The 24,462-nt window shown below is 39.8% G+C and overlaps 1 protein-coding gene across 4 annotated transcripts in view; it reads right to left on the bottom strand.

The window, feature by feature from the left end:
• PATJ (PATJ crumbs cell polarity complex component) overlaps positions 1 to 24,462 on the bottom strand; it is a 329,924-nt gene that overhangs the window by 151,297 nt on the left and 154,165 nt on the right. For all 4 annotated transcript variants that reach the window (XM_031969002.1, XM_031969001.1, XM_031969004.1 and 1 more), the window contains exon 27: positions 18,064 to 18,166. In XM_031969002.1, the coding sequence (XP_031824862.1) occupies positions 18,064 to 18,166 (103 nt within the window). The remainder of the gene's footprint in view (positions 1 to 18,063; positions 18,167 to 24,462) is intronic.

The raw sequence follows: 24,462 nt of genomic DNA on the forward strand, positions 1-24,462 counted from the left end.
TCTTTGGACAGAGTTCCCTTGGATGGCAAATAATAATAATAATAAAAATTAAAAATCCACAGATACTCTTCCCCAAGGAAGATGGCCAAACCCAAGGCTGATATTAGTTGTCCCCGCCTACCCGGATCACTTACGCCGCCACAGCCTAACCTTGTGCTTTTTTCCCTCATTTTTTTGGCTCCATTGAGCTTCAATCACTTTCTGGCTATTTTTAATCAGAGGTTGTTGCTGAGCACAAACTAGCAGGGCGACTTTCCTATGTTATCGCTTGGACACACCTGGCTAGGCCCAGCCAGTGATTGATATTCAGAGCCCTGGATGGATCCTCCCCATCAAAAGAAAGCCAGACTTCTCACAGGTTGGAAAGGTGGCTAAAAGGGGAACCTAGATGAGAAAGAAAAGGGAGAGAAGGGAAAAAGCAAAAGCAAGATATAGGAAGGATGAAGCAAACACAAAATCTTAAATGTCCAAAGACTTCCAAGTGATGAACGTAACACAGAGTGATGGACCTGAGTACAAATTCAGCCTCAGGCACTTGCTAGGTGAAGCTGGGCAAATCCTCAATTTTCTCCTGTGTAAAATGACAATAAAAATAGCACCAGCTTCTCATGGTTGTTTTGGGATCAAATGAGATTATTGTAAGGTGCTCTGCATAGCTTCAAGTGCTATAGAAATTCTAATGATTCTTCAAATTCTATTTTTCTTACTACAGGCTAGTTTGAATTTATTTTTTAAAAAATTCTATTTCATTTTATTACATTCCAGTTATGTGTTAGGCACTGTACTAAAAAGTAAAATAATTCCCTGCAGAAATTCAACCAACTATGTACAATTAAGCTGTAGAGAGGATAAATTGGCAATAATTAACAGAGGCAAGCATTGGCACTGCATATATTTTGTATAAATAAGAGGAGTTTTGCAGCAGGAGATTTCGGTTTGAGTTTTTACTATGTCATTTTCTACAGGTCCCTTTTGATCTGCAAGGATCTAGATAGTTTCTGAGGTTCCTACAATCTCTGCCACCAAATCAGTCTTTTAAAAAGAAGGCGTTTCAGGGAGTTAGTGTCCACAATTAAATTGTAAGGTCTTTGCAATCAAAATGCTAGTGTTTTTGGGTTCCATCAGGTCTATAATATCCAGCAAAGCATGGCACACACTCCAAGGGTTGAAGAAATGTTTGCTAATTGATTGATACAACATCCTGATCCAGGGAAGATAATTCTGATCTATGTATTTTTAGATTGTATCGAGTCATTGCTAGAGACTTATCCAATGAGTTTGCCTTTCTTCTATTTGGGTTGGATTTCCATGATGCTTACTTTCTCTCACCATAGACACAAAGGCAAAAAAAAAAAATGTTCTCAAGGAACTCTCTGTCCAATGAGGAAGACACAACTTGGATAAACAAAATAAAGACAAAAGCGATTGGAGATAATTAGAAAAGAGAAGTTTCTAGCATTGTAGGGGACTGGAAAGCACTGCTTGTAAGAAAGAACAACAAGTATTTATTAAATCCTTACTTTCCTATGTGTCGAGCATAATAGCCAAGTACATGACATATATATAGAAGCTAAAAAGGAAAAATAAGATAATCCTTGTCCTCAAGTAGCTTACATTCTAAGGAGGGAGGACAATGGACAAAAGAGAACTGAAATTTGGGGGCAGAGGGAAAGAAGTGGAATTTTTACTGGTACCTGAAAGAAGACAAGAGGCAGAGATTGAGGACTTGTTGAGACTCACTTAGGTAGAAAGGATCTCCAGGGGAATTTGGATAACACTTCAGGTCTGTCTCACACCATTAACAATGACAACAATCTCTGAAGGATGAGTTTATGAGCAAGGTTATAGAATGTGGTATAAAAGAAAACCATCTGACCAACACATGACCATGATTCTTGTTTCAGATGGAGAAGAAACCATAAATTCCAGGTTAAAAAAAACACTTAGAAAGTCCTGATTGAAAATGAATATAAGGGGGCAGCTAGGTGGCACAGCGGACAGATCACCAGCCCTGAAGTCAGGAGGACCTAAATTCAAATCTGCCCTCAGACATTTAACACTTCCTAGCTGTGTAACCCTGGGCAAGTCACTTACCCCAACTGCCTCAGCAAAAAATTTTTAAAAAAAAGGAATATAAGCAAGTTAAAAGATATCCTGAGGGCACTTAGATGTCACAGTGGATAGAGCATGGGACCTGGAATCAGGAGGACTTGAGTCCAAAACCAGCCTCAGACATTGGAAATTTATTAGCTGGGTGATCCAAGGCAAATCCCTTAACTCCAATTATTTCACCAATAATAATAATAATAATATCCTGAATTTATAGCTGGAATCTAAGCATGCAGATCAAGAAGATTTGGATAATTATTATACAGAATTACAAAACAAAGCATGAAAAGCTATTTAGAAAATGGATAATCAGTAGAGGAAGGAGGCCAGCCTTGCAGTAGGGCAAGGGAGAAAATCTAGGCAGCTCTGAGTGCTGTCCAGGGTGCTAAGGAAGACTCCAAGAGAAGAAAGCCTTAGGCTTCAAGAAAGGTTATAGGAGAGGATCAAAACAAAAGTATCAATGGACGGGATGCATGAAGGGGCTGCAAAAAATTGCAGATGCAAATATCCTTGGAAGGAGATGCAAGGTGGTGCAGTGGAAAAAGAACTGAATTTGGGACTCAGGAACAGCTGAGAACAAATCCAGCCGTTTATTCACCGTGTGACCACGGATGTGAAACTTGTCAGCTGTCTGCTTCAGTTTGCTCAGCTCTAAAATGGGGATGAACATAGCACCTACTTCTAGGGTTGTGCTGAATAAATGAGATCGTATTTGTAAAGTGTTTTGCAAACCTTAAAGAGCTCTGGAAATGTGAGCCATTGTTATGATTCCAATGATTTGCAAATCTTAAATACTATGAAAATTTTAGCCAACGCCATCATCATTATTACATAGGAGGCCTTTCTGAATCCTCTCAGTGAAGATGGGGCAGTATAAGTCATAAAATGCCATCCAAAGGGGGATGAGAAACAGGAAAGATGATTCTAGCTCTTTGGTTTAGGAGCAGGCTAGTGTATTACTTTTAACTAACAGTAATACATTGTAAAGAGCATTGGATTTGTGATTAATATTAACCACAAAATAAAATTAAGGTTATAACCTTAATTGTGTGACCCTAAGTTGTCATTTCAGATAAATGAGCCTCAGTTTCCCCATTCATACAATGGGACAATAATACCTATGATCTCCAGTTTTAAGATTATTGAGAAACTCAGATGAAATGATATATGAAAAGATTAGATAAAAGTTTGTTATTATCTTAGAGCCTCTAATTCTCCCTCAGAAAATCCTTGCGTATACGTAAGGCAAAATCTGAGGAAATGCATGTTTTGGGAAATGAACACTTTTTTGTTTCTTTTGCTGAATCTTCATCCGAGGTATATCTTTATATGCCCCAAATATCTGTCCTATACTTTCTTCTCCATTGTTGCCTTTTGGCTTGGTGATCTCATCAGATTCCATAGATTCAGTTATCATCTTATGAGAAGTGTTAAATTTATGTCTCTAGCTCTAATCCTTCTACCAAGATCCAGCCCACAGCAGATTCAACTACCTGTTAGACATCTTGAACTCTATGTCCAAGAAATAGATCAAATCTGTGGGCCCCAATCCCATTTGGAATCTGAATGTGGAGATCATGTTATTATTATTCATTATCAGTAAGCTTTTGATTGGTATGCCTGGTACCTATATATGATATATAGTATATATACACTATATACCTATATGCAGGTCCTGTAAAAATTTCTTGGGCAAAGAAGAGTCACAAAGGGAAAAAATTTAAGAAGCTCTGTAATAGATAACTTAAATTCAATATGTATTACATTGAATCCATTATCTTTACCTCTTTAACATTTCTGTCAATGACCCCACCAAACTACACGCCCTCATCTCCTCATACCCAATCATACCCAATACCCAAACTGAAGTCCTGGCAATATTTACCTTGACAACCCCTGGGAGGAATTCCCATTAGTAAAACACATCAGCCCTGGCACTGCAAATTCCTGTCTTGGAGGATTTTGGAAGATGCTGGAACTTGAGTATATTAATTCTTCATGGCAGGAGAAAAAGAGCTTTCATTTTCATGGAATCCAGGAAGACTAGTTGTCATCATAAATAATAAAATGAAGAGGGACTGATGGGAGGCCATTTGGCTCAATGGAAAACAGAAACTCAATCAAGAGCCAGAAAGACTTGAGTACCAACGCTGCCATGCAAAGCTGTGACTGGGCAAATTACTGAACCTTTCTTAGTTTCATTTAAATCCTGTGTAAAAATATGGATAACAACAGATCATATTCCTGTGGTTATTATAAAGATCAAATGAGAGCAGGTAAACTACCTTAGAAAGCTTCAAGCACTCTGGAAATTCAGGCTAGCAACCATTGTTCTTACTTTCTTCACTTTCAGCATCAGAGACTGGCATTTAGCTCAGCCCCTCCTCACCTGGGTAATCTTAGACAAGCTACCTACCACGCTTCCCAGCCTAAGATGGACAATCCTTGGGTTCTTCTACTCAGACTTCAATCTTTGCAAGATGCTCACTGTTATCTCATTTCCTCATTCAAATACGAGAGCAGAAGTTCCAAGCCTTCAAGCTAACAGGCTAATAATGAGGATTAGAATGCTGGACCAGGTCCAAGTACTGTTACTTTCTGTGCTTAGAGGGAAACTTGAAAATGTCTCCCTCCAATGAAGCTCAGAGTAACAAGAACTTTTATTTAGGTTTATAGCAAATGCAATATCCCAAGAAATAATGAAACAACTCAGGTAAATACCAGTGAAATAATCTGGGAAATAACAGTGAAATGAGGAAGCTTGAAGTTCATTCCTTGCTTCCTGCCTTTCTTACTGAAAGCACGATAACCTCTTGCTTTAATTTAATTTATTTTAATTCAATAAGCAGCTATTGACCAGCTACAACCCTATGATCATATGCTAGGCCCTAATAAGGATGAATGGGAGAGAATGAAGGGGAATGGTGGAATGGAAGACACCATTTTGTTTACTCTCAGGGCTCATATATAGCAGAGGCTAAAATACAGAAGGCAAACAAGAGGAGAGATTTAACTAAGGAAGGAAGTCCAGAATTTTGACTCAGGCAGAGAAATTGAGGAAGACAGCATTCCTAGAGTAAAAATACAACTGAGATCTGCTAATTAGCAGGATAATTAATCAAATAGAAAGCTACCAAATACTTGACTACCACTAATTTGGCATAAGGATCCCAAGAGAGAAGCTCCTCGAAGGACCGGCTGGCTCAGCTGGAGGATCATTACATCTGAAGAACGAGGGTGCCCACAAGAAATAAGCTCAAAGACCAGGGAGCAGATGGAGCCCCAGGCAGGAGAAGGGGATGGCTCTAGGGCCAAGAGAGATTACCCTGGACCCCAGCTATATAAGAGAGAATAGATGAAAAAATGGAGAGCACAGCCTCAGGGGACATTTTGCAAACCAGGAATTAACACATGCGATGGCCCTTGCTAACTGTGTCCCTCTGATCATGAAGGGGACAGGAGAGAAGACTATGAGAGGAGGGGCTGGAGATGACCAGGATATATCCCATGAGGGCAAAGTAATAAATGGAGGCTTGTTGAAAGAGAATGGCTTTGGTGCCTTTTCCTGCTGGCATATGCTACTTTCCGTTCAAGGACTACCCACCAGTGTGTGAGTCATTTCTTTACTGCACCCACTCTGGAAATGACATGACACCAGCCAAGCCTTTCTAAATTCCAAGCTCGCTCCTTCCCCCACTTAACTCTGGGAAATTCCTGCCCACCAGATTGTCACTCAAAAAAGATATATCCTATACATGTGTCTTCTGTATTTTGTGACAATACCCAACCTGAAGATGAATGACTTTTCAACAAAAAGCACTTAACTGTAGATATATTCCTTCTTTAAAATCAAATGACACTATGCATTTGTAGCAACACAAAAGTCTACCTGTGTCATGGGATAGCTTCAGGATAATGCTTTGAAATCCACATTGAAGAAGGAAAGAATGGAAGGCTTTTATTAAGTTCCCAGTAAGAGCCAGTCATTAAGCTAAGGATTACAGATAGAAATATTGAAAAGGATGGTGATACTTGCCCTCAAAGAGCTTACATTCTAATGGGGGAAGACAATAGAGAAGAGGGAGGGAGGTGCTTAAAGAAATGATGAGGGATCAGATAAAGTATAAGTTCTCTATACAAGCATGGGATCCCTGCAGCCAAATCCAAATTATCATTACCTTTGAAGTGGAAAAACCCTCTTCCAGAGTCACCTGGAGTTTGGTCCCTCACTCATTTGATCCAAAACCCACTGCCCTGGTCCCCCTACCCAAGACGCCCACTACGTATCCACCATGATCAATTTCAATGGTAGTTAGGAAACCCTTCTCCCTATAAAAACAAGAGATTTCTTCAGGGAAAGGAAGACAATTATGGAAACACAGGGTGGCAAGAAAACATTTTAAATTGCATATTAGCACCCAACCACAAAATCAATTATACCAAAGGCTCAGACAGAATCCTGAGTCTCCACAAACCCCATTCAGCCATCCAGAGACAGACCCACGGATGCTCTCTCAGATCATGTCTGGCCAGTATATAGCCCTAAGTGATGAAAAATCCTCAGGTTGGTTCTTAAAATTATAAACTCAAGAAGGGAGGCCAAGTATGGATGAAAGGGCATTGTGACAAAGTATTTGGAAAACAATAAATTAGGGAAGCAAATCCCAAGCTAAACAGGAAAGTCCCCTATGGAAGCTGACAGTACTAGACATTTCACTAGAGGGAAAAAGAGGTGAGCCAATTAATTTCACGTTTCTGGGAAAGTCATCTAAAGATGGCCCTTCGAGTCTATACCAAAAATCAATCTATGATTTAGCATATACACGATCTGGCCCCTCTTGCCATGTTTATGCCTTTAAACTTTCTTTTGACAAAAGGGACCTATCTCCCATTAATTACCTTTTTCAAAACAATATATCCACCATTAGGCTTGATGGGTCCAGAGGAAATGCTTGTTCCATCCTTTTTAGTGTGGGGGTGCAGGACCCATAAGAGGCTGCCATGGTTTCTAGGGCCCAAACAATGAAGCTCAATGAATAGGAGGGAGAGAGCCCAGGAGAACTGGGTCATGGCCAGGCTAGAATGGCATGAGGAGGCAGGAGCACACGCAGGCTGCATTATCTGGGTACCAGAATGAGAAGGGAAGCAAATGCACCTTCTGGTTTAGAAAGATGGCACAAAGAAAACACAGGCAGGACAAGTGCTGGGGTTCACAAACTTGTTATTCCTAAAGATTTCTTTTCAACAGAAAGAAGATCAAGTCATGCTTTAGAAGAGCCCAAACATGCACAAAAACTCACAAGCAAGAAAGGTCTAGGCTCAGCAGCTGCCAGATGCAGGATGGGCTGGGCAGAGAAGAACCAGGATCGGGTTTGTAGGTAAAGGCACTGAGTTCTAATCCTGGTCCCTCTATTAACATTTTTGTTACTTTGTAAGAATCACATCATTTCTCTGGGGCTCAGTTTCCTCAACCACAAAAAAAGGCTGCTGGACTCACTGGACAGCTGAGGAACTCTAAAACAGATACAGACAGCGTGGGGTTTTATTAGTGCAGGGAATTCCTGGAGGATAAGGGGTAAACTCCCTCTGCCCACCCAGGGCAGCAGCTTCTTGTCCTTGTAGAGAGCAGCCTTGGGTATCCGGCCTCAGAGAACCGATCTCTGGTACTTTCCTGCCGGTCTGGTTTTGACTCATCGGCTTTGCCTCCTACTGAAATTGAAGAGGCTCCACCAGCTGATTACTACTTAGAGTCTGAGACTTGACCACCGACTCCCCGGGGCAATAATCCAAGCAACTCAGCAAGTGGCTTCTGCCATGTCCCTCCTGTCAGCTCTTTAATTATGAGGCGCCACACTGTGAACAAAGCAAGCCACAGTGAAGAAGAGAGCTCGGGTCACACATCTGGGAAGCGCTCCAATGCCAACGGCTCCATACTCTTGGAAAAAGACCCTGCCTCCCTGCAATAGTTACGGGGAGTTAAGTATGAGCATCTTTTAAAGATCAGGAGAGGACTACCTTAAATTACAGGTCTGGACTGCCAGGGAACCCAAAGGAGCTTCTCCTGAGGGAGTGTGGGGGGATTCATCAGCTCAGAGGTGGGAGGGGGCTTTAAAAACTAAGCAGGGGACAATGAGTCTCGGTTAGCACACGCAAAATAATATCAGGGATTTCATGTGATAAGTAGGAGAGAAAGGGGAGATATCAAAAGGGTTTTCTTAATCATGCTCTACTCTCAGCCAGAGGGAAATGCTGAATGGCCAGTTTTTCTTAAGTCAATTAGAAAATTCTGATGTGGATGAGAAAACTTAAGAGCCGCTGACGAGAAGAAGAACAGCAATAGATGCTAAGCGGGCCGGCTTCTCAGCTGCAGTTCGAAAAAGATGAGATGCAACAAGGAGGCATTAGGGATTCTGACAGCAGAGGAGTGAGCAGAAACGACCTGCCTGGTGTAGTGCTGCTGGCACTCCTGCCCGTTCCCAGCCCGAGCCGAGTGACAATGTCCACAAGAGATCTCCAAGGTCCGTGCCGAACGCAGCCGCTTCCTAGTGATGCATCTGCACCCAGCCTCACTCCCCCAAAAGAAACGGCTTAGTCTGATGCAAACCTGGGCACCGAGTGCCCCCAGTCCGCCTGAAACGCCATCAAATTATATCAAGGAAAAAACCACATGAAACAGTCTCTCTCTCTCTCTCTCTCTCTCTCTCTCTCTCTCTCTCACACACACACACACACACACACACACACACAGGAAAGCTTACCTGGGAAGCCCCCTTGTACCATCGCTGTAGCTGGAATGAGCACTTCAGGGACTCTGCATTGCTGACAAACATTCAGCACTGGGAGCAGCTCAAGATTCTCCCCACAGTCTCTGTCCTCAGCTCGCTTCTGACGACCTTGGGCCTATTTTTCCCAGGGTTTTTTTTTCTTTTTTTAATTCTCCTTAAGGGCAAACTGTCATTCTCTTTCTGTTATGAGATGCAATCAATTATACCAATTTAGAGCTCCCCTCAGTCCCTACAAGCGAACAGTCACATCTGTCAGCAGAGGAAAGCTTGCCTCGAAAAGTACGCAGAGCAGAGCGGATCTCGGGCTTCCCCACATCTGACCCACGGATGCTCCGACCGCTGCTATACGTGGCTCTCCTTTACCCTGTTAGCCTGAGAATGCTTCAGAGCCTGGATTCACGTAAACAGTCATTCATGCAGCTTGGGCTGAGCATCGATTAATATCACTTTAATGACCCCACTTTTTCTTGGGGAGAAAGAGTTAATCATGTTAATTGCATCTTTCCCTGAGCAAATTAAAAAGCACCAGCCAAGTCGATGGTGCATTGTGTCCCGAGTGTCTGAAACAATCAGCAACTTACTGTTTCTTTAATGCTCAGAGATGCTCCTGAATAATTTTTTTTATAACAAAGAGCCGGCTGGGCTCCATTGAGCATGCACTAGCCCCCAGACTCATTTAGAGCTGTGACACCAGCAACCCCTAGCCATGGAGCCATGGAGCCTTCTAGCCCACCAATTACCGGTTGAAAATCAATTAAGAGAAGGTTGAGACTTTGGAGACATCATCAAAAAGGGCTTAGAGTTTCTTAAATCTTGATTTCACATGCTGTCTGACACAGGTGATTCATTTTTGGAACAGTCTATAATCATATAACTAACCACGATTATTCCCAAATTAGCATTCAGTCGAGGAAGGTAATATTTTTTAACCTTTCTTAGCAAAATCCCCCTGTCTCTCACTCACGCACACACAAACACACACATCCATCTGCTCGGCTGATCATTTACATTCAGCCATATAGGAAAAATCAGAAACACCTGGTCACAATTACAATCTAACAAATAATTCTTGAAGACGATAGAAGCGTTTCTGCTCATCCCACAATGATCCACTCGGGACGGCAACTCGGAGCCAGGGTTCTAGGGCAAATAGCAAAGAAGCATCGGGCATTTGTTCCACTTGCGAAAAGAACATTTCTCATTAGGACATTGTGACTTGCTAGTCGGTTTGAAGGTAATGAATTAAGAATTCTGCAGATTATATAGCTCATTAAAAAAGCAATGAACAGAACAGGAAAGGATGAACAAGGAAGAAGCACATAAAATATGGAATAGCTCCTAACTCTTCATCGCTCCACTTAGGAAAAAATTGTTTAATGAGTGCGTGTGCATAAATATATAATAGATACTTGGTCCAATGTTCCTGAAATCTTTATTTTATTTTATTGTGATATGTGTGTGTGTGTGTGTGCGCGTATCTATGTGTGTATGGATACTTGGTCCTATTTTCCTGAAATCTTTACTTTATTTTATTGTGATATGTGTATGTATGTGTACATAGATATAGATATATAGATAGATACTTGGTCCAGTGTTCCTGAAATCTTTATTTTATTGCAATATGTGTATATATGTGTGCATATATGGATACTTGGTCCAATGTTCCTGAAATCTTTATTTTATTGCGATATGTGTATATATGTGTACATAGATATAGATATAGATATAGATACTTGGTCCAGTGTTCCTGAAATCTTTAATTTATTTTATTGCAAATACCTGCTGTGGGATAGACATCCCTTTCAAGCTGTAGAAGCCAAGATAATGGTAATTGCTGTTGATTGTAGTGACATCTATTGGCAAGGAAAAGATCGACTCCCTACAACAGGGTAAACCAGCACCTGGAGTGGTGCTTCAGCTAGAATACCTGGGCATCTAGGAAATGTGGCTGAAGATCTTGCCTTCCATACTTAATGGTGTGCAAACAAGGACAAGGGACATAGGGTTTGTAGATCTCAGTTTCTGTAAAAGAAGAGGGGAGAGGGGGGAGATGATACATGTCCTCGGAGGCTACTTCCACTCAAAATCTGTGAGACCAAAGGGAACCAAGCTAAGATGTGTCAGAAGCTGCATTTGAACTCAAGATTTTTTGATTTTTAGTCCAGTCCTTTATCCAATATATCAAATTGTCTCTCACACAAAACATCACAGGAAAGGGAAATGGGAGGGGTTGGTGAACCCCAATTACCAGTTGCTGCAGGAATAAGAAAAGCAGCTCACTCACCCCTGGAGAACTGGAAACACCTCTGTGGGACTCATTTCCCTCACTTGTAAATGATGGGGCTCAGAGGAGACCCAAAAAAGCCTCCTTAAAGAGCTCTGGCATTCTATAGGTCCAATGGGGAATCCACTGGCTTTGACATTTCTATACAAAATAGGGTTGCGCTTTCACTTAATACAATGAGTTAACAGTGTGATTCCAAAAGCTCCAAAGACAGATATCTATTTAATGGTAGAACAGAATTGAAATTCTCTTTCAATTTTAATTTTCCATATTTAAAATGTGACAGAAAAGTGTTGGAAAGGCTGCTAAGTTATTTTCTTTTTCTGCCTTTGCTGAAAAAAAAAATTAGCAACAGTTTCTAGTATTGACATGAACCATTATTGGAAAAGCAAAGCGGGAAAAGCTTGGGAAAATTCACCATGGGATAAAGTCCTGGTTTTAAACCAGGGAGCTCTGTGAAGCTGGGCAGGGACCAGCGGCCTCAGGTATCAGGTACATAGATAAGTAAACGTGTGTGTGTGTGTGTGTGTGTGTGTGTATAAGTGTGTGTGTGTGTGTGTGTGTGTGTGTGTGTGTGTGTGTGTGGAAAAGAGGAAATCTGACTCGATGGCCCCTAGGTCTATTCCAGCTCTAGAGTTGTGATGAAGGTCAAGTTTACTACAGTAATTCAGGACTAAGGACAAATAGAACATCCTCTTCTTGGCATTCAAAGGCTTTCCCAAGCTAGCCCCTTCTGGCTTCCCCAGTTTTATGATACTTTACTTCTCTCCACACAATCTACAACACAGCTATTCTGGCTAACCTGTCATTTCTTCCCCCACCCCCCCCTGCCTTGGAGTCAATTTGGATTAAGTGACTGGCCCAGTAAATATCTTAGGTCTACTTTGAATTCAAATCCCCACCTCCAGAAGCGGGGGTCTATCCAGCTCTATCCAATGTGTTACCAAGCAGTCTTATTCTTTGTCTTATCTCTGGCTTCTGGCCATACCTGTAATGCTCTCCCTCTTTATCTCTCCTAGCTCCTAGCTTCTTTAGTTTTTAAGCTGAAATCCGCATTGAATCATTACTGTGGGTCTCCCTGTCCCAGCTGCTGGTGACTTCCCATCTGGGATTTTTGTATCTTTTGTGTACGTATCTATCTGTATACTGTATCCCTTGTTAGAATGTAAACCCCAAGAGAATGACGCTTTTTTTTTTTAACCTTTTGCTATATATTAGGAGAGAGTCCATGTGTCAGAACAAAGGCTTGGTGACTGATTGACTGAAACACCCTGGAACAAGGACCCAGGATCCCCTAAAGACTCAGGGCTTTTCCCACAGCACAGAAAATAATGGCAAACTGTCTGAAGCTGAAATTTCCTGGTGCTTGGAGTGAATGACCAGTGGGCAAAAAATGGGAATCACCTTTTGCTTTTCTGCTTTTCACCAGGACCTAATGTTTTATAGTGATTATAAATGAACAGAACACAAGAATTTTGGACTGAATCTCCAGATTTCCATGTTGCTCAAGCCCTCCTTGGAACTAATTTGGACTGTGCTTTAGCATTCAAATATTTAGCTTTGTCTTCAGTCTCTCCCCTCAATTCATCCTCCATGTAATCGCCAAATTAATCTGCCTAAAATCACAGGTCCTCCCTCTCGAAGCTTCAGGGGCTCCCCATTCCCTTTAACATAAAATGCAGATATCTCTGTTAGGGATTTAACACGCTCCCCAATCCGACTCGAGCTTATAGTTGCAGAATTGTCTTTAAATTACTCTCTTTCCCTCATTCTATGTTCTAGCCAAATGGGATGACTTCCTGTTCTCCTAGAGAGATAATTCAATCTCCTGCCTCCTTGCCTTTTTACAGTCTGCATCTCGTGCTGGGAGCACTGTTTCCTTAACTCTACCTCACAGAACACTAAGGTTCCTTTGAGGCTTGCCTCTTATTGGAAACCTTTCCAAATTAAATAGAACCATTCTTCCTTCCTCCCTCTTGAAATTTTCATTTCAACATTTTCTGGTAGAAAGTAAGCTACTTCAAAACAAATTTTTTTCTTAATATGTCCAGTTCCTTTGTACGCCAGGGAGGCAACAGGGGAAGGCTGGCCTCTTACTCAAGAAGTCAAATCAAGCCCTGCCTATAAAACATGGAGCTTTTTATCAAGCAAGGCAGGAAACCTCCCAGATCACCAAGGAGCTAAAACATCACTGGAGTGTGTTTTCACATGGAAATTTTCTGAAATGGAAGAAATCACAAGTCTGGGCTCCCCCTCCACAGAGGAAAAAATTCTTAGTGCTTAATTATTTTTTTAAAAAATCTTCAATAAATGCTTATTGAATTGAATTGAATTAATAATAATATTGTGAGTAAGGGAGTTTTTTGACAGAGTTTCCTTGAGTGATAGGTTTCTGGATACATGTCAGAATATAAACAGACAGAGTTTGTTTCCCCTCCATGATCTTACATTTTTTACATATGTCTACGACATTAGTTATTACCATAAATCTACTACTGGGCTTTCAGGAAGTCTGACTTTAAATTTTTTTAAAATGATTTAAAGATCAGCAGACACTGAAAAAGGTTTTCTTGGGTCAAAAAGCCAGTGTGAACACAACCAAGAATCGGGTTATGATGGAAAGTCTGAAAACATCCCCTTGGGGAGAACCAACATCGGTTCCTTCTCATTTTTCTTGGTTGTGTTGTCCTGTTACCTTTGACTCATTCCGTTTGTCCTCGGGGGAGAAAGATCAAAGCCTGGAATCTGCAGGGAGGGAGCTTTCTGGTAATGAGAAGGAAAATGTTCCTCACAACTGGAGTTATCCCAAAAGAGGAAGGAGTTGCTGGGGGAGGCAGTGAATTTCCAGTCTCATCAGGAAGATTTCCTCCAAAGGACAGATAACTTATTGGGCGGGTGTGTGGGTGAGAAGATATCTATTGAGGATTAGACACAAAGCTGACCTCTGAGATCATTTCTGTCTCTTGAGAGTCTTGGTGATCTTGTGTGGGTGTGAAAGAAAGGGAACAACAGCATTCTCTGGGACCTAATGGCCCTTCCTTTGTGTAAGCTTTCCCTCCTCTCCATCTTTGATGATAAGATCTGCTCTCATTACTCACTCCCAAACACATTTGTCTTAAGTTCTCTTCCCTTTCCTTCTACAAACCAGTGTCAATTCCCATCTTTCTCGGTATTCACTTAGGCTAGATCACATTCATGACTCTGTTATTAGCATGATTTCAGTCACATCCGACTTTGTGACCCCATTTGGGGTTTTCTTGGCCAAAATGCTAGTCTGCTTTGCCGTTTCCTTCTTCAGCGCATTTTACAGATGAGGAAATTGAGGTAAATAGGGCTAAGTGACTTGCCCAGGATCACATAACTCATCTGATACCAAATTTAAACTTATGAAGATGAATTTTCCTGATTCTAGAGCTGGCACTCTATCCACTGGGTCATCTGGTAGCCTAATTGTGGGACCCCAGGCTCTATCTAAGGCCTTCCATATTTCAGCCTCTCAGTGACCTTATCAGCTCACATGGATTTAATTGTTACCTCTCTGTAGATGATTGCCACATGAATCTCAGCAGAACCAGAGTTTGTTAAACTATAAAAATATTTTACAAATATTAATCTCACCACAATCCTGAGGGTTACACCCATTTTACAGATAAGGAAACTGATTTAAATGATTTGTACAGGGTCACTCAGCTAATAAATATCCGAGAGATTTGAACACAGGTATTCCTGACTCTAGCTGCATTGTGCTGTACTGGGCTCTAGATCAACTGCATATTTCCCATCTCAAGCTGGAAATCCCATTGGCAGCTCAAATTCAACATATTCATACACATTCATGCATCCTTTCCCCCAAAAAACTGACCCCATGTCTGACTTCCTCGTTACTGTCAAGGGCACCATCATCACCCATGAAGATGATGCCTGATAAATACAATACTTCTGTAGTTGCCACAGCAGCAGTCACTGAAGACCCAGAAAAGAAAGTTGTCCTGGGTGTTGTAAATGGTTCAACATCAGAATATGATGGGGAAAAAATGTGATGTTATTGGTGGCAATGGTATTAATGAAGATGCATTATCATCTGTTTCCTGCTAACTCCTAAGGAACGTAAGTAGGGGATGGATTCTCAACCAGAGAGATTGAAGCAATTAGACAATGTACTGTAAAAAACCGATGACGTGAAACTGAAAAGCTTCTGGCCAGACAAAAGCAATAGAAAGGAGAGTAAGAGGAGTGAAGGATAATACATTGAATGAGATCTTTTAAACAAATTTCTCTGATAAGGGTTTAGATATAAGTTAATGAAAATGCTTATATAAATACACACACTCACAAATACTCATTTTCCAATAGATAAGTTTTCAAAGTATATAAATAAACAGGCACACACACAAAATACCCATTCTCCAATAGATAAGTTTTCAAAGTATATAAATAAACAGCTCTCAAAAGATGGATTTCAAGTTATTCCCAATTGTATAAAAATGCTCTTAATCACTAATAATAAGAGAAATGCCTAATATGCTGCAAATTGGCAAAAAAAAAAAACAAAAAAAAAAAAACCCAAAATGACATATCAAGATTGAAAAGGTTGTGGGAAGACAGCAACACTAATATGTTGTTGGTAAAGTTATGAAATGCTACAACTATTTTGGAAAGCAATTTGAGTTATGCAAATAAAAATGACTAGAATGCATGTCATACCCTTTTAACCAGAGCCTCTATTTCTGGACTTATACCTTAAGGAAGCCATCAATAAGAAAAAAAAATACCCATCTACTAAAAATATTAATAACAGCACTTTTTATGATGGCTAAAAATTGGACACAAATTATATGACCATGTATTGGGGAAATGACTAATCAAAATGTGGTTCGTCAATGTGATAAAATATTACTTACTCTAAGAAGTGATATATGTGATAAGTACAGAGAAGTATAGAAAGAACAACATGGACGGATACATTTGGGAATGATACTCTCTATGTGAATCTCGTAGCCCTTTGTTGGTAGCTCTTTGATGTGAATGGAACGCTTCCATTCGTCACCATTTCAAGGTAGCGTTATTCCAAGGATTAAATAGTATACTTAAAAGTTAAGAGATGTGAATTCAAATCCTTGCCTGCCACTTAATGTATCTATGTCACTGCAAAACCCAATCCACTGACAAATATCTGTGGGCATCTACTATTTAAGAAGCAACATGGAATGGTAAATTGAAAAGAAAGTTACTCCCTCTTCGAAGACATACTGAGCAAATGATTTCCCTTTCAGTATTTTGGTTATTCTGTAAGACATTTAGCTATAGAGGAGGTGCCAATCTGCACAAGTAGAGAGAATTTCTCCCAGTGGAGGTGCCTATATTAATGATATTATGGATCTCAGCCAAAATAATACTAATTAAACTAGAGAAGGCACTGTCCTAGGCTTTGGGAATACAAAGATGAGTCACAACCTCTTGAGTTCAATTATCTCATCAGAATAATGAGGGAGATGGAAGAAATGAGGTCCCTTCTGCCTCTTATTCTATGATGCTGTCATTTTTGTTGGTGTCTCATCCTCCTGTTAAGCCCTTAGGTTCTCCAGGGAAGGGCTTGTGCCTTTTCTAAAGGTAGTGCTTCCTGTCTGTACCAGTACAGAGGTCACCACACAGATGATGACTAATAAATGTTTCTTGCTTTATAGTGGAAGATGGCACCTGAAAAATCACAACTGGAACAAGTTAAAGTGATTTTTTAACCTCAGCCATCTGAGCATGGCAAAGGACAGAGAAAGAATACTGGCTTTTGTAGCTTCTAAAATATTCACTATAACTTCCTAAAAAATAAACAAAAAATAGTGACAAAGGCATTGAGATCAAGGTTGCTCTGACCTCTAAGAAAACAATATTAGAAAAGCAATGTAGCAGAAATGAAGACCATTGGACTAGAAAAGAGAAAAGCTAGTTTCCACTCTCAGGTCTCTCACAAAATACCTCTGTAACCTTAGTAAAGTCATTAACACTTAGGCTCAGTTTAACCTTCTGAAAAATAAAGGATTTCATCTAGAAAATCTCAGATTTCAATGTTATGATGCCATTAAACAGGACAACAAGACATTTTCCTCCTCTGTATGATGGGGACATTGGTATATATGAGTTTAATATACTCTTTCACCTTAATATTCCATAATTTATGTATTCAGGATTTTTCTTTGCTACTTTGGAAGCATGTTTCCTCCAGATATCCTTGTGTAGTCTGTACTATCCAATGAAAAAAAAATTTTTAAAGACTTTTGTAAATCTTAAAACAGTAAATGAATGTTGGCAATTTTTTGTTTACATAGTCTATGGCTGATGCAATTGTCTATGCCCCCTTTTCACTTACCTAGTCATCTGGAATAAAAACAAATTCTATTTTAGTATAGATCAAACAAGATCAATCACTTACATCTGCTTTGGCTGCTGCAAAACAAACTACCAAAAATGGATCCCAAGCCAAGTACAAACCATAGCTAGCTTATCTGTTCATTTGAATCATCAAAACCAACAAATGCTTTCTATGCTTCAAAGAACGTGGAAAAAACTGGCACAAAAAGGTGGCACATGTCCCACCTTTAAGATATTTTAGTTTAAAACCATAATTCTGGAATTTGTTATTCCATATCTGGAATTTGGGGAGAGGGAATATATAAAAGGCAGCATGGGAATATCTCCGGAATATGTCTGCTCCTTATAACTCAAGATAAGAATGTTAAGAAAAAGAGTCTGATTGATACAAGTTACCTTTAATTAAGGGGCCACATGGTCCTTTATTAATATTCAAAGCTTACCTTTTAAATTACCTAAAATTACCTTAAAAATACAGTGGTATACCACTGTCTTCCCAGAGAATTAAAAAACACTCACCCTCAGTTAATTCGGTCTGGTCGTCATCATCATGGTCGCTGTCCTCAGCAGGAGCCCTGTAAGGAGGCGGCAGTTTCATCGGAGGGGGTGCACCTCCCCTTCTCTGAAGGGTAGAAGGAGAGAAGAGTTAAGTATTCTTTATTTCAAACAAAAAGCTAGACAAAAGTAAAAATTACTGAGAATTCTGGCAAAAATAAAATCTCCCTGATCTCAGGATTGATGAACAGGTTGACCAATGTCAACTATTCCCTTAAGGTTGTCTTGGTCAAGTGAGGAGATGCTGTGAGGGTCAGGAATGGAACTAGGAACTAGAACCCACAAGAGACCAGTCTGTGGGATCTTTGCTTTAACCTAATAATCATAAAACTTTCCCCAAAGAGGAAGTGCCATTTTCAGCTTAATATACAATGAATTGCATTAGATATTAACCAAAAAAACCTAAAACTAAAAGTCAAAGACACTTATTGAAAACGCAACAAAAACGATATAAATCCAAATAGCTGCCAGAAATTGACCTGTCATTTATGACAGTTTCTTTTTCAAAGTTGCCGGAGCCCATAAGAGACGGTAGAAATTATAACCATCTGATCCCCAGATATACCCCAGACCCATAGCTTGGCTTTCATTTATCCTTCTAAATTTTATCGAGGTTAGGGTTTGCTCTTAGAACGAGAATTTTAGAAATCTCTTACGAGCACTGGCTCTGCTGGAAAAGCATTTTTTTTTTTTTTTTTTTTTTTTTTGTATACAAAACACTCTAGATTGAAATAAATTCAATTAAGAGACAACAAAACTTATGACAAAATTACCTTATCCGTGAACACACATCTCTTTCTATATCGGAAAAAAATCAACATGATAAGTGTCTAGGAGAGGATGAGGCAGCTAAGGCGAGGGAAAGCAGAGAGGTCTAAGCAAACTGGCAATGCCCATATCGCTTAACTGGGTTATGATTTGTTCAGATACAGGATCTCCCTTTTTATATTTAATTAGGTTTCAGAGAACAAAGTGGCTAATAGCAGGATGCATTTTAGAAAGCCGAGAATCACCGGCCTTTGATTATAGAAGATCTGAAAGGAAGACATAGCAATGGCAGAGAGCTGTTATTTGGAAAGCAAACATTAAATGGAATATAAAAGCTGCATTCATTCCATAAACATTTATTTAGAGTCTGTCTGAGCTGGGCACTTAGGTTACTAAGACAAAATGAACCAGGCCCATCCCACCTTGTGCAATCCAAGTTCTATGGGGAAAGAAGGGAATAATACGGACCCAGAAAAGTAAAAACAAAATACACACACGGTAAATAAGCAGTAATTTTGGAAGAAGGTTCTGAGCTGGGCCTTAAATGATCTATGAGATCTTAAGAGGCAGATGTGGGATGGAAGAACACCTAATTCCAAGAAATAAATGGATGGAAAATGAAGGGAGCATTACAACAACTATATTATAAAAATAAATATTCCAAAGATTTGGGAATTCTGCTCAACACAATGACTTAAGGACAAGTTCAAAGAACTTAGACAATAGAATCAGCTCCTACTCTCCAAAGAAAGAGCTGATGGACTCAGAAATCAAAATGAAATCTAGTTTTGATTGGGATGGGGCCAAAGGGTAGGGAGGGGATATTTATATTGGGATTTATTTTACTTGCCTTTTCAATGAGTAGAGGAGAAAAGGAAAAAGGAATTCAAAAACAGGACATTTTAAAAAAGCAGAATTTAAAAGAATATTGACCTGAAACAAAGGTAACATATATCAACTGTGCAACAGAGTGGAGACAAGCTGAAATGGTGTGGATGACCAAGCCAGTAGGACAACTTGAATGAAGAGAGAATATCTATGTCTAAGAAGAAAGGAAATTTAGTTAACCTGGAAAGCTAAAAAGAAGTCAGATTTTAAAAGGCTTTAAAAACCAAACAGAGAAATTCATATTTTATCCTAGAGGCATACAAAGCCAGTAAAGAGTCCTCTCAGCCAGGGATGAAATGCTCAGTAATGACTTTAGAAATAACCATGTGAACAATGAGGTGATTCAAGCCAATTCCAATAATCTTATGATGGAGAGAGCCATCTGCACCCAAAGAAAAGACTGTAGGGATGGAATGGGGATCACAACATTGTATTTTCACTCATTTTGCTTGCATTTTGTATTTTCTCACTTTTTTTTTTCATCTGATTTTTCTTGTGCAGCATGATATTTGGGGAAATATGTATAGAAGAATTGCACATTTTAAATATACATTGGATTACTAGCTTTCTAGTAGAGGGGATGGGGAAAAGGGAGAAAGAAAAATTTGGAAGACAAGATTGTGGAAGGGTGAATGTTGAAAAACTATTTTTGAAGAGAGAGAGAGAGAGAAAGAAAGAAAGGGGGGGAAGGGAAGGATGGAAGGAAGGAAGAGAGGAAGGGAGAGAAGGAGAGAGGGAAAGAAGTAAGGGAGGAAGGCAGGGAGGGAAGGAGGAAGAGAAGAAGGTTGGGAGGGAGGGAGAGAGGTAGGGAGGGAAAGAGGAAAGGAGAGAGGCAGGGAGGGAGGGAGGAAGGGAGAGAGGCAGGGAGGGAGGGAGGCAAGGAGGAATGGAGGAAGGGAGGGAGGAAGCAAAGAGAAAGGGATGGAGGGAGGAAGGGAGGGAGTAATGGAAGGAGGGAGGAAGGAAAGGAGGGAGGAACCATGTAATACTTATTGAGTGTGGAAGGCAACACCATTAACCAGAAGGCAATTGCAAAAGTCAACTTAAGAAGCATTGAGGTTTTTAAGGTGACTTGGGATTATGTTTTTGAGGGGAACAAAAAGTTACTTGACATTATTATTATTATTATTAATCAAATCAATATTTTAATCAAAATAAAAAATTATTATTTTTAATCAATCTTTCCTACAGTAATTGGATCTCTTCTGTGACTTACAGCTTTGGAAATATTTGTCTAGGATAGAATGAATGAGTGAAAGGAAAAAAAAAAAAAACATTTATTATCATTCACTGTCTCAGGTGCTATTATAGGTATGCCATTTCTCCATGACATCATGCTGCTGCTAAGGATTGAAATTTTAAAAATTCAACTTCATTAATCTAGTCAGAGATGTTCATACTGGGATATACTGCTAAATACTCACACACATGTGCAGAGACACCAGGCTATCAGAAATATTAGTGCACTAACTGGAACAGGCACCGGAAAGGCAAGGCTTCTGCACAAGGTGGAATATTGCTAATGGAGCCCTGGATCCATGGTCCAAATGAGGAACAGTTAGAAGTCATGTATAATGGAACAGTCTCCCTGCTCACAGTGGAATCAGAGAAGAGAATTTAATCTTTGATCTTTGCAGAAATCCCTAATGAGTTTCCATTTATGAAGTACTGGATTCTCAGAGTGCCTACCTAGTTTTCACTTGGATTAGGAGCATTATAGAGTGCAATGTAAAGTATTTGAATCACCACCAGCAGATTTGTAGAAAGGACCATTTTCTCAAAACAGGCGGGGTTTTCAATGAAGAGATAAAAGTACCTGCAAAAATGAAGGCTGGATACTTGGTGGGCAGCATCACATGAGACAAACTGAAGAAATGGAGAAAGGAGAGGAATGAAGGACAATGAGAGAAAGAGATGGAAGCATTGAAAAAAGAGAGACACAGGGAAGGAAAATAAGGGAGAGAAGCAAAGGAGAGATAGATAAAAAGAAGAGATGGAAAGAAGACAGGAAGACGTAGAAAGGAGAGGGAAAAGCAAAAGAAGATTAAAGGGAAAGCAGGAAAAGGAAGGTAAAAAGGAAGAAAAGTAAAAGAAGAGCTATCATAGGAGTTAGAAACAACTGCAGAGACTATGCAGCCCAACTACTGACCAAGGAAACAAAGGGTGTGATTGGTACTAATAAATTAAAAGAGAATAAGAAAGGGGGGAGGAGCCTAAAGGAATGAAAAACTGTTAAGTTCTTTTTATGTGCCAGGAATAGAGCTAAGAGTTGAAGATGAAAGGCAAGACCTTACTCGACCTCAAGGAGCCTACATTCTAATAGAAAGAGAAGACACATAAAGGGAAGTTGGGAGTGGGAAATGGAGGGCCCTCAAAGAAGCAAGGTTTTCATAGTGATGGAAAGTGATATGTTGGGTGACTTATGGGAACAATATGGTGCAAAGTTAACCATAAATGCTCAGAATTCCAGAGAAGTTTAAGTGGGAGCAGGAAAAGGATGAGGAGAAAGTCTCCTGGCTCTAAGGTCAACCCCATCTCCACCATATCACCCATCCAAGTTCTCTAAGATGAAGAACAGTAACTTAATTGTACCTAATCAAATGCTCCAAAATTATTTTGCAAAAGCAGGATCACAGAAGCAGAGTCACATAGTAGAAAGGGGTCATTGGCTCTTGAATCAGTAGGCCTGGGTAAAAATCTTACCTATTACATCTTAGTAAAGGATAATTTTGGCCAATTCATTCAAACTACCTGGGCCTCAGTCAACATACCTATAAAACAACAGGACTAGAACAAAAAGACCTGTAAGATCACTCCTTGATGGAGACCTGTGATCTTATACATTACCGAATTTCAAGAGCTAGAAGGGACCTTGATAGCCATCTTCTACTGAAGAATATCCTCAACAATACCTCAGGTGATAAAAGGATATGGACATGCAGTTTTCAGATAAAAAAAAAAAGCCAAAAGTGATCTGAAATCACATAAAAAGTGCTCTTAATCACTATTGATTAGGAAAAATGCAAATTTTTAAAAATTCTAAAAAACTACCTCTCATCAATCAGATTGATTAATATGACAAAAAAAGAAAATTATAAATATTGGAGGGGATATGAGAAAACTGGGACACTAATGCACTACTGGTAGAGTTGTGAACTGAACCAACCATCTTGGAGAGAAATTTGGAACTATGTTCCAAAGGCAAACAATGCGTTACTTTTGATCCAGCAATGTCACTACTAGCCTTGTATCTGAAAGACATTTTAAAAAAGGGGGGGGTGGGTGGGAAGAGACCTAATTGTGTGTGTGTGTGTGTGTGTGTGTGTGTGTGTATGTATATATATATATATATATATATATATATACACACACAGAACTTTTTTGTGGTGGCTAATAATTAGAAATTGAGAGGATCATGTCAACTAAGAAGACAGACACACACACACATATATACACACACACACACACACACACACACGCAAAAGATTAAAGTGATTAATGAAGAAAGAACAAGTATCCAGATCAAGAAGACTTGGCTCCAAATCCTATCTCTGACACACGCTGACTTTCTGGCCTCGGCAAATGACTTAATCTCTCAAAGTCCCAGACAACCCTCTGAGAAGCTAAGTTACAGAGTGGGTGACAATCAGCACTAGTATGGGTAGTTTGCTTATTGAGAAATTAGATATTTCATTTATGTGTATGTGTGTCTGTATGTATCACACAGGTGTACACACGCATAAGACTATGTGGATTCCAATACCTGAAAATTTCTTATTTTCAATTAACAGGTAATTAATCAGGCTGAAATTTCCTCTAAGTAGAAACATCTTGGCTTTCTATTAAATAAAAAAAAAGGGGGGGGAGCTATTACTCTTGAGGGGCATTTTAACAAAAAACCTAGGATTCCTGGAAGGGTCTCTGGGGAATAGAGAGATCAACCATCTACTCTGAAGGCTCTCCCCCAAAGCTGAGTCCATCCGATGGTGAATTGTGGCACAAAACTCCTGAGAGCAGCAACACATCTTATCTGTTGAACTCCAATATATCCATCCAACTTTCCAACTTGAGTGCGAACTAGGAAGAGCTACTTTTAAGAGCTCAGTCATTAGGCTGTGGACCCTGACAAGCCGTGAAATACAGCTGGTTCCATAGAGATTAATGCAAGAATCAAATGGACACTCTATAGGAAGTCATTCAGAAGATATGAAAAATTAATAACCAAAGAAAAAAACCTGAAATCCCAGGACAGAACTTCTCTATTGTTATTATTGGAGGGATGAGGGTGTGTGAAAGCCCTAATAGCCTTGAGGCTTTACACTTAGCCATCCTAGATAGCTTATAAATATAGAGTCCGGCTCTAATAGCTGCTTACTGAAAGGCCTTTCTTATCTGTACTGACAGACACACCTGAGGCAAAGAGTACCTGTAACACTCCTTTCCCAGCAGCCTTCCAACATTGGCAAAACCACTATCTCAGTGCCATAGATTCTCACCTAAAATCCGGCTCCTGATACAACTTCTCTGAGTTGTCTCAGAGCCTACCTAACAGCCCTTCCCTTGCCCTGATCTTTTCAGATTTCTTTAATATACTATCTTTTCCCTTGGGAATGTAAGTACTTTAAGGGAGGGTTTTTTTTCTTCTGTTTGTATTTTTAGAGGTTAGTACAATCCCTGGCACTAAGTAAGCACTAAATAAATCTTGTG

This window comes from Sarcophilus harrisii, chromosome 4, assembly GCF_902635505.1.
Source record: "Sarcophilus harrisii chromosome 4, mSarHar1.11, whole genome shotgun sequence".
NCBI lineage: Eukaryota > Metazoa > Chordata > Mammalia > Dasyuromorphia > Dasyuridae > Sarcophilus > Sarcophilus harrisii.